We start from the raw sequence: 11,114 nt of genomic DNA, 5'->3' as shown, positions 1-11,114 counted from the left end.
TACAACAAAGTGCGTTTTGCTTTGTCGCGAGGGTTGGACATTCCGTCCCTTTCCACGCACTCTCCACCCACACATTCCCGGCACACACACACACACACGTCGAGGCAAGGAGACGCCTGACAAACCCGCCCAGCTGTCGGCCACAAGCCAACACGTCGACGCGCAAACATGCGAGAACGCGAGGCGATCGTGTATTTCATTTGGGCCGTTTTCTTCCACCCGTGTCTGTCATTTGCGCCCCACAGCCAAGCAGGTAAGAGAAATCCAGACAGCTTGAAGCCAAATCTGATCTTTGCGTGGTCTTGCTTTTCCTCTTCCCCCCCCCCCCCTAAGAAAACAACGCCGCTGGTTTACGGTGCAAACAGACGCCTTGAACTGCGCACTTTGGCCTCTTAAACGAACCGGGGGAGGGCGGGGCTTAAATGCGATCGTCGGGCACCAGGACGGGAATAGAGATTTCATATATGTATTGAAAATACATATGGAACACACATGTGGAACTCCACAGGCGTTATTTTTCTCCGCTTGTACTGGAACGCATATTGTCCAATCAGTCCCTGTTGAAAACATGCTGATGAATTCGTGTCCAATGAAAAGAGTGTTTTGTGTCGTCGGAGGGAGTGCAACCCAATTACAGCACAACAGGCAATCCAGCCAGAACGGATGACAATATAACCATTCGTCGATGTGCCGCGTTCTCTTCGGCGTGTCAGAAAAGTTCCAGTACTGCTGCCGCAAAAGATTTCCCCTTCAATGGGAGTCGCACGATCAACCCGCGGATCGTTGACTTTGTTCGGGCGAGGGAGCGCAGCCCGTCTGCTCCCTTCCCGGCCGAGAAGAACGTCGCCGTGTCGGGCCTTTCTGACTTTCGGCCTCCCGGTAGGCCCGCTGGCGTCGGTCCTTGACATGTTCCTGGATTTTATGTTTTTGCCCAAAAGGTGGTCTTCCTCCACCGACGAACCTGTCGCACGTGTGGCTCGACTGGTTTACGGTGAACGTGTCTTGGTGGCGGCCCAGCCGATTACCGGAGCGCTGCCGCATACAGTACAGATACGGGCCCGACAATGTAGGAGACGCAGCGCTCCCGTCGTTCAGCCCAATAATATGCAACAAAATATGAAAACAGATTGGGAGGTTTAAACTGTGGTGTTCATTTATCCTGCCAGTCCAGCACAGAGTGGACACATTTTACAGAGACTCTTCTGACGGATGAAGCTGGATCTTCTGGCTGGATCTTCACGGTCCAGACCGAAAGCGACTGCCAAGAGGGCCGGAGTGCGCCCGCGTCCATCCTCGTCGACACCCCGATACCTCGAGGTACGAGTCACCCGTCGTCGGAGATTTGTCGTCATCGACTATCGTGAGCATCGTTTCCGTTTCCGCTCCAAATATTTCCACGTGCGTAGGATCCTTCGGCCGTATGCCGTATGCCGTACTGCGACGAGCGGGACGAGACGGCGTCGTGATGTTAGTCGGCGCATATTGTGACACGAATACAGTTCTCGTTATCGGACATCGTGACATTTTGCCGATGTGGCCGACTGTCCCGCAGTCCCGCTGCGAAGAACGTTTTAAGACCGGCGGCGGTGGGAACGGCCGAAGCTAGCGAGGCGAAGCGCAAGCGGCTTATTTTGGGTCCTTTGGGACCCGCGCGCTCGCACAGTACGTCTGCCATAAAGTCTGCGAATGGCTTGACGACACGACAGCTTGAGGATTGATTGTCATTTTGACCGGTTGTTTTTTGGGCCTCGACAGCTCAGCTGGTGACAGACTTCAAATGTTTACTCAGAGCAGAAAAAACAACTTGTTCCTGGGTCCCGGTCGACCCCTCTGTTAACCTGACGCTGTCGTACAGGTGAGGAAAAAAGACGAGGTGTACGAACGCTAAAGACGTTTTGGGCCACGTGCGCACGCCCGGTTCCACCTTCTCACCCCCGCTTTGGTCAGCACAGGATTTGTGGCCTCTCGGAAGAAACCAGACGAGGTTTGAAGGAGTGCAAGCGGCCTTATCGCCAGGGGTTCCGGAACGGCTGCGACCTGACCCCTGAATTCGTCAACGAAGACATCTGCATGCTCGTGAAAAGCGAAGCTTCGATGAGCACGTTTAAACCGCAGCTAGGTCGGTTCTGCGTTCATTCCACAGTTGCCAAAGCGCACGATCCAAATGTCGTGACGACGAGCGCTTGCTTGCTTTTCCTCAGCGGTTGACCTCCCGAGTCTGCGCGTCAGTGTGGAAGGTGACAAGTTCAACTTGAGCTGGACCCCCCCAGAGGTGGGAAAGCACTGCAGTTGGACCTACGAGTTGTGCTACAAGCAATGCGATGAACAAGAGGTACTTTTCTGAGACAAACCACTCCCACTAAATCTGTGTCATTGAATTTGTTTCTCCGTGTAAATGTGCTTTTTCCAGAAATGCCAAAGCTTCGTTCCGAACGGTGAGACGATGCAGATCGCCTACGATAAAAGATGCCGGTACGGGTTCCGTTACCGGGTCACAAGTGGCGGATACTGCAAACGAGTGCAAAGTGACTTCAGTGCAGTGGAATATCATGGTAAGGAAACACAACAACAACAACAACAAGTAGAAGAATGGTAATAACCACAATGACACACAATGCAATGGCAAAATATTGGAATGTAATTGACATTTTACGGTTTTAACTTAAGCCGGTTTGCCATCAGCTGCTGCCACTACCACGTTGACGGTGTGCTTTTCTCCTGCTGGGTTATTACCGAATTATTGAGACCGGGGTACTCGAATACAAATCCGACAGGGCCGCAAATACATTTTGTGAATCGGGCCACATATGATAAGACTGTAATATTCACAAGCAAATGTCATTTTCATTTAAAACAACAAAAATACTCACTGAAACAAAATGTCATTTTAACAACAATCAAGTGACTCGTCCACTTACAAATGATAAAGAATACTGTTAAGTTAGCAGGATTTACACAACTTCCATTTCACTTCCTGTATGACGCTCTTATTCCGAAAGACAAGGCGTGCCACTTCCTTTCGTGGAAGTAGCTTACTCGGCAATCGATATGTCTAACTTTGACTAATAAACATGAGTCAAGCGAAGCATTCTCACGATGCCGTACGTTCTGCTGGAGCGAGCGACGGCTCATGCCAACAAGGCACTTGTGTGTCGCTCCCCACTTTGCCCTTGACGCACACAGCCGTGCAAAATGTACGATCGGGCGCACGCCCGCAACCGAGTTGCGCGCTCTGCTTCCGGCCTGAACGACGGCGCCGCCCACGCGCGAGCCGCTCCAATCGCTTTCATCGACATTTGCCTCGTTTCGTATTCATGATGAACGGCGTCTGCCACAGGAGTGAATGCGCCTGCCAGGGTATCGCCGACAACGGTGGCCGTCGCCATCGCCGCCGTCCTGTCCGCCATCGTCCTTTTGACCTGCTGTTGCTTCCGGAGGTGGGTGCGCAAACGTGCGCGTAAAGACTCGTCTCCGCCAGTCTTACGGTGTCCCGTTGTGGTCTTTTTGTAGGCACAGCGCCGTTTTCTGCCCCGTCATACCCGATCCATCGGCAATATTGAAGGACATGATGATCGGGAGCACAGAAATGAAGGTAACTCAAAAGATCGGAGCCCATTATTCTGTGACCGAGCAAATCACTAACTTTTTTTTTTTTTTTTTAAGTCTTCCACCAATCTTTACACACCCGTGCCAGAACCCATACAACCCTGCCAAGCTATCGGCGCACGCAAACTCGTCAGCTTCACTCTTCACGCGGCCGTCACCCGCTCCGAGCCGATAGAAGACACACCGTCGCAGGGTGAGACCCCCTGGTGACGAGCGGCTCGGATGCTCCGAGGACGACAACAAGCAAATGCACCTTATCTTCCTTAAAGACGACTTCCAGACTGAGCTAACACAACGGCGGCGTTGTCCCAGTCCTCACTACTGCAAGCGGACGCGAAAAGCTGCTACGAGAGTTTACATGTGGGGGAAACACACACAAAAAGGGATCTTGAGAGATTTTTTTTTCTGTCCAACTTTCACTTTCTTATTGTTGTTGTTGTTCCGGACCGCGCTTGTAACGCAAAACACTCATATCGCATGTCAGCTTCCCCCCCAAAATGATTTTTTATAAGATAAATAGCCCTGTAAAAGATTGTATGATATAAAAGCAAATAGTCACAACATAAATGAATAGGATGTAAAGAATTGAACCGTTTTTGCCACAATTCAATGGACATTGTGCTGCTCCTTCTGGTGCGCGCGCCTGGGCCACCTGTGAGCAGTATAAGACAGACGCACTACATGGAGCCCCTCAAAACTCCCCAATGAGTCACAGTCATTTTAGTGGTTCTTTGCAGAGGACAAAGAAGATATGTCTGTGAGGATTTGAATAGTCTGTCTACATGTGTTGCTCCACCGATTGTGTTCAAATAGCCATCGCTTTTAGGGCGATAATGTTCATTAGCCCGTCTATGGCATTTTGCAATGATCGTTGCCATGACGTAAACAGACTATCGTCTCGTGTTATATAGCACAACTCTTCAAAAAGACCTCAAATCATAGCGCTGTACCCACGAAATGACGGTCTGTCTTTGTATATCGATGACACGAAGGCATCATTGCGCACGAGTCCAAATAAACGCAGACGTATAAATGCTGACTCGCCACGACAGCAGCGGTTCGACCGCCGTCACCCCAGGACCTGCTTTTTCCTATTGTGGCAGCACACTTTTATAGGAGGTGAAGAAAGACAAAAGACAGTGTTTGAAAAAAAGCTTTTGAAAACATATGGATTATTATATTTCCATTTCTAATGATGACATGTTCAAACTCGAAGTGCGCCTTATGAAGAATGAGGATCAACGTGACAACCGGATGTCCCAAATAATTAAAAAATAATAACGTGGAAATTACAGCCACAACATTTCACTGATTTTTTTCCTCTTACGAACAATCAAGTTAATTGTACGCCGTTCCTCCGCGCGAAACCTACTATGTCGTCATTTTCAAACCCAGGACTCCTCCTCGTTTTGTACAAGCCGTCCGCTCAGCGTTTGTTGTTTTTGGCACTGCGCTTCCGAAACAAGAAGAAGAAAGGAGACCGAGAGGAAAAAAAAATGTAAATAATAAAAGCGAGGGTCCATTTTCGCTTCCTTATTCTCGACCAATCCCACCGCACGCTCAAGCGTAAGGTGCCTTCAGCTCCACTCGGAATTCCGAAAGACTGACTGTATTAACTCATTAATAACGAACTAAAGTCATTAACTCTATCGCAGCTAACGCTAATTTTACCCACGACTGTCCTTAAAGCCTCTTTGTACTCCGACAACGCCCGCATTCCATCACGTGACCGACGCATTGGCCCGCACACGGCAAAAATGTTCCAATACATTTTTTATCCGATTGCATAATAATTAATGATTGAAGCTACATGGGCAGTGCAGCACTTTAAAAAAAAAAACACCGACAACACTGGGCCCGTCTCCCAAGCCGTGCCTGTGCCTTGGCTTTCCTCGGAAGCATCAACGCAGACGACACGGCGCTTCCTGAAAGCGTTCAATGTCTTTGTCTGCGATAGTCGGAAAATCTGCATTCTGAGGATTTCAAAGATCGACTCGGAGGACGTTTGTGAAAACTTTACTTTTGTCCCTAACGGTTTGCAGCTGAGCCTCCAACACAAGCAGGTCAGAAACTGAATCGATGCCGGATAATGTAATCAAATAGGATGATGATGATGATGATGATGATTATTACGGTGACAGCATCTGCCCTTGTAGTGACGTCACACTGCGTTACCTGAACGGCCGTGTTGAACTGGACTTCATTTATTGATTGATCGATCGGTGGCTCCTCGCCCGCTCTGGCGACAATTGGGACAAAAGGGGCTCTCAAGTGTGTCGTGCGGTGCCTCGGGTCCAGAGAGAGGAAGTCGACAGACAGAAATAACACTTTTGGAGGCTCGTAGCTTTGCAATCACTCCCAAACCACACCCTTGACGAGAAGAAAGCACACAATCGCACAAGAGCGAAATCACAAAATCGTTCGTAGGGGCAGGGAGGGACGACGAATGTGAAGGGGCCCCGACACGTCTCCTAAAACCTCCTGAATACCATTTTGGGATGTGTCCCGCAAGCTTTGAGTTCGACATCAGTGTATGAATGCGATCATTTGTTTCATTTTGTATCTCATTTCCTTAATCCCGTCCCCTCTCCTTTCGAGGCAAACTCTCTTGACCCTTGGGTGGCTGAGCGACTTTGAGCCGCAACTGTGGTGGGCGCACGAGCTTTTGCCGGCAAACTGCAAATTTAAAGTGTCGCAGGGAACAACCGAAAAGAACCGCGAGGTAGAGAGAGGAAGTCAAGGAGAGAATTTCAGTCGCCAAGTCGTTCGCTCACAAGACGAACTGGGGGGCAACGGGTGGCGCTAAAACGGGAATCTGAATTCAAAGGTTCCCACGTATCAGTCGTGACGTACAGTACGACAGCTAAAGCTGTAACCCGATGACGGTCGTCAATGGATTGTGTCGTCGTCGTCGTCGTTTCAGCTTCATCAAACACCTCCGTCACTCCGCAACCTTGCAACGGAAGGGGGGGTCCCTGTTTTTCTCCGTTCAGACCACCCGGAACCACAAACCGAGCGAGCCCGCCTTCCTCAACGTCACATATATCCAGCTAGAGCACGAGCTCGTCCGCGCTCAATACGCAAATAAAGTCAGCCGTCGGTCAATCGCCTTCTATTTTGGGTAGGACTTTTTTTCCCTCCTTGCTTAGTAAGCACGCTGCTTGAGCTACTACAGTGAATCACAGCAGAACTATTGAGGGCGTGAAGAACAACGCTATCGTGGGAGACCTTCACCGGGGGCGTGTATCTTCGTTGGCTTCAAAGGGAGGGGTTGGCCGCTTGATGTGAAAACACTCAGTTAGTATGTGGAGAGTAAAGAGACAGGAACGTTCTCACCTCCTTGTCTCGTTATTTACCGCATCTCCACATTATCATGTTAAATTGGTCTACGTTCTCGCGCGCAGTCTTCCCCCGTCATATCGGAGTTCATCATTCGTACGACACCTGCTCGAGTGAGTCTTATTTGTTTTGCATCACTGGACAGACGTGGGGCCATTTGACATCTTAGGCTTTGTCGTGTTTGGAAGCAGTTGACATCGGAGCGGAGTCGCAAATTCGCCGCCCTGCGTGAAGTTCTTCCGTCTTCTGCTCGATGCCTTCGAACGCTCTTCGTCGGAACGGGTAAAGCTCCATCACTGTCCGAAGGATCCGCTGAATTGAGCTTCTGTTGATACGGAGTTCCGGCGCAGCCCTCCGGGTAGACTTTCCCTGGCTTTGCGCAAATGCCTGCTCTAGAAGTTGGGTATTTTCTCAGCGGTTGTTGGTAGCAGGCCTCCTGTCGAGATGGCCAAGCGGCGGCCATTGAACCGCAGTCGGGGACAGAAAAGCTTCTTCCCGCGCGGCAATTTTGGTCTGGAAGGTCTCCCACACGGTTCCCCGTCTGTGGAAGGTGAGTGAATGAGCTGGAAGACACACCCTCCCACGTCAGGGCGTCCTTGCAAATTCTATCCGAGCTGGATTCCTCCGGATGTCTTCGAGCCGCATCACTGGACGTTCATCGTAAATTACACCGAGTGTAATGACGTAAAGGTAAAGATGCAGAAGGATTTGCGATTGGGACGCTGCGTCTGACGCCGTCGTCCAAAAAGTTCAAATGCCGTCACAGCCCGACAGGAAAAAGAGGCCCGAGCCCGAGCGGCTGCGGTCTCGCGGCGAGCGCGGACTTTATTCACAAAATCATGTTGCGGGACAACCGCTTTTCTTTGGATAGGCCGATTTCTATTCGGTCTCCACTTCTTTAACGGTCTCGTAATTGTCTTGCTGTGCGTGTGTGTCACTTGTTTTAACTGCCATCTTGTGACTTTTGTTGTCTTGTTTCTCTTTAATGTTAACACAATTCTTGAGGTTCAACTGAGATTCAATTGATTGTACTGGAAGCCAGGGTTCTTGTGGCCTTGTTTAAAAATAAATAAAGACATAAATAAATAAATAAAAACTAATTTGGTACATTTCTGGTTTGAAACCTTTTGATAAAAGGCCCCCAAATCTCCGAAAAACACAGCCCATTCGTATCTTTTTAACGCTTTGGGTGATCTGAGAAGCGAAAGGTCCAGGGGCAGACGTGGGCACTAACGGGCCGGGTGGCTCACGGTCGCTACCGCACGGCCCTGAAGGCAAGCAGCGAGCGCGGGGGGACGGCAAGAGTTTCGGTACGTCGGACGTAGGAGCTAAATATTTTGCCGCGCGCTGCATTATATGGGTTTTCTTCGCAGAGGCAGACAAAGACGCAAATGCGATGCTGTTCGCCGTCGTCCCGCTGCCGTGCGCGTGCTGCACGTCGTCACTGAAGGCATCATTTGTTAACACTGACAAACTGCTTGTTCATCATCGCTCTGCTCTCCTCGTGCCGGAATAAAGAACCCATCTTCAACAAAGTGCCAGGACTCCGGGACCTACTCGGCGATATTTGGAACAACAAAACTAAGGTATGGTTGTTGGGGGGTTTTTTGGGTTGGGCGGGGGTTCTTTGAATGGCCGTCACTTCACATGCAGCGTTATATACATTACCCCCGAAAACCTAGAGAGATGGGACTTCTAGGCATCTACCTGTGTCGCTCCACCATTTGTGTTCAAATAGTGGTTGCGTTAAAGAGTGAAAGCGCAGCAAGGCTGAGGCTATTTAGTAGCCCGTCTATGGCGTGTTGCTTTGTTTGTTAGCATTAAGCTAAACGGGTACAAGCTATGCTGGCGTTTCAAATACACGATGTGAAATTCTTTTTGTTTTATGATATTCGACGTCAATCCGAGGCATTAAGTTCATTGTGAAATTGCACTCAAAAGTGTAAAGTCTCGTCTCTGTCTTTCTCTTAGAATGCCGTTTACAACCTTTATTTTCCCGAGAGAGGAGGAGCAGGAGGACTGCCAAATACGCATGGTGACCGATCGGCAGCAGCAACCGCACTCTTGACACATTCGACTCTTCTGCATTATTTTGTATTCAATTGCATTTCCCATTTAGTTCTCTCTGACATAAGAGAGGAAACTGCTTCCGTTCGGCCCGAGCTCGACGACTCCACTTTCGATTAAAATGGACACACTTAAAAGGATTTGGATTGCGCACACTCAATTTTTCATCCCAAGCGGTTAATTCCTTTATACGTCGTTAGTAAATCCTACCCTTGCAATCATCCCGTCTCTAAATATGTCATCAATAAAGCTTGCTGCGCTCCAGTGGAATCTAAAAGCGAGCTTCGTGAGGGACTCGTGAGCAGAGTAGCCAAATATCGTCACTTCAGAATAAAGTAGTCATCCAAATATTTACTTGAGCAAGAAAGCCCTCCATGAAACAAATACTCAAGAGTAATTTGGGAGTAAAAACAATAATATAGGGGAGGCGCCACGCACCTGTCACCATTTCAATGTCTGAGTGGCCAAAAAGCAACAACACTGCATTGGGCCCGACAGAAACAGGATTTGCTTCATTCACGTCAACGACTTCACCGAGAAGCTGTGCGCTGAACACACTTATGAGTGATTGCGTGTGCGACGCCAGACGGATGGCGCGAATTTTGCCACATCCACTGCCAAAACGACAACAGAAACATCTGCGACTCACCGCAAAGTGTTTCGTCGAGTTACAAGGTGGCTGAAATATCCAAGTTTGCTGCACGACAAAGCTGCTGCTGTTGTGTTTTGCTCTGGAAACACACTCGCGCGGCTGTTTTCGTTCCCCAAAATGAGTCCTTTTGATTGGCTCGCGAAGGCGTCTCATCGGTCAATTGGAGTCAAATGACGTGAGTGTTCGCGTTTGATTGGCGCAACGGCCGCCCTATGCGGAAGTCGAAAAAATGGAATGACTAAAAGTAGCTCACTGCACGCCGATCTTTGGAACGGAGGAAAAGTATCACGTAAAAAGTACAGCGCGTTTAAAGTACTCTGACAAGTAGAGTTTATGGAAAATGTAAATGTAGCGCGTTAGTACCCACCTCTGTCCGTGACCAAATGTTTTAAAATAATGTGGATTGCCCGGGGCGGCACGGTGGACGACTGGTTAGAGCGTCTGCCTCCCAGTTCTGAGGACCCGGGTTCAATCCCCGGCCCCGCCCGTGTGGAGTTTGCATGTTCTCCCTGTGCCCGCGTGGCTTTTCTCCGGGCACTCCGCTTTCCTCCCACATCCCAAAAACATGCATTAATTGGAGACTCTAAATTACCTGTAGGTGTGTATGGTTGTTTGTTTGTATGTGCCCTGCGATTGGCTGGCGACCAGTTGAAGGTGTACCCCGCCTCCTGCCCGATGACAGCTGGGATAGGCTCCGGCACGCCCGCGACCCACGTGAGGAGAAGCGGCTCAGAAAATGGATGGATTTGCCCGGTTTCCGCCAGTAAACAAACAAAGAAACAAACGTGTTTGTTTTACTTTTCTGGTTTGTTGTTTTTGTTCTTGTTTTTTTATTTACTGGCAGAAACGGCCTTGCAATTGTTCTGTGCTTTTATTTTATTTTATTTTTAAAATTTTTTGTAAAGTCTATCAATAACAACAACAACAAAACGAAGCGAACTTGCTGCTTTCCTGTGAGGTCTCAACAGCAGAGGGCGCCACAGTGCCCTCCAGTGGCCGCGTGGCGGTACTCCAAACATGGCGGTTAAGAATGGTCCTGATGCTGCACGAACGCCAGCGATGCATCGGATGCGCCTGCGTACAAATTGCGAGCCCGCGCCGTCATTTCGACGCGGTCTCTGTGGCGCAATGGAATAGCGCGCTGGACTTCTAATCCAGAGGCTCCGGGTTCGAGTCCCGGCAGAGATGGGTCGCTCGGAAGCGCCTTGTGGCTCGGCGCTTCTTTTGAACGGACTGACTGCATTGTTTTGGCGTTTTGGGAGGGATTCGTTGGGCTGCCGTGATGCACACGAGCGATGCTGCACGTGACTTTTATTGGGATGATTTTTGGTCTCCACCTGCAAATAAAGCATTTGAAAAGATGACAAAGATTTGAAATGAGTCTAATTCGGTGCTGCTGGGTCCCCACAACGAACGCACGTTGAGATCTCTACCAGCGCACCGAAATACA

At 49.5% G+C, this 11,114-nt stretch overlaps 1 protein-coding gene and 1 non-coding gene across 2 annotated transcripts; both read left to right on the top strand.

Moving 5' to 3' along the window:
* The first annotated feature begins 67 nt into the window (after positions 1-67).
* On the top strand, positions 68-8,045 carry il13ra1 (interleukin 13 receptor, alpha 1). The gene is made up of 10 exons (XM_061669639.1): positions 68-253; positions 939-1,066; positions 1,167-1,317; positions 1,756-1,855; positions 1,953-2,119; positions 2,202-2,332; positions 2,411-2,552; positions 3,338-3,437; positions 3,511-3,592; positions 3,664-8,045. The coding sequence occupies exons 1-10, from the start codon at positions 169-171 to the stop codon at positions 3,814-3,816; spliced, it is 1,239 nt and encodes a 412-aa protein (XP_061525623.1). The 5' UTR covers positions 68-168; the 3' UTR covers positions 3,817-8,045.
* A 2,733-nt stretch (positions 8,046-10,778) lies between these two features.
* trnar-ucu (transfer RNA arginine (anticodon UCU)) lies at positions 10,779-10,852 on the top strand. The gene has a single exon. It is a non-coding gene; the product is annotated as a tRNA-Arg (tRNA).
* The last annotated feature ends 262 nt before the right edge of the window (positions 10,853-11,114 follow it).

The sequence above is a fragment of the Phycodurus eques genome, chromosome 23, assembly GCF_024500275.1.
Source record: "Phycodurus eques isolate BA_2022a chromosome 23, UOR_Pequ_1.1, whole genome shotgun sequence".
NCBI lineage: Eukaryota > Metazoa > Chordata > Actinopteri > Syngnathiformes > Syngnathidae > Phycodurus > Phycodurus eques.
Note: the sequence above shows the minus strand (reverse complement) of the source record. Positions and strands in the feature narration are given on the sequence as shown.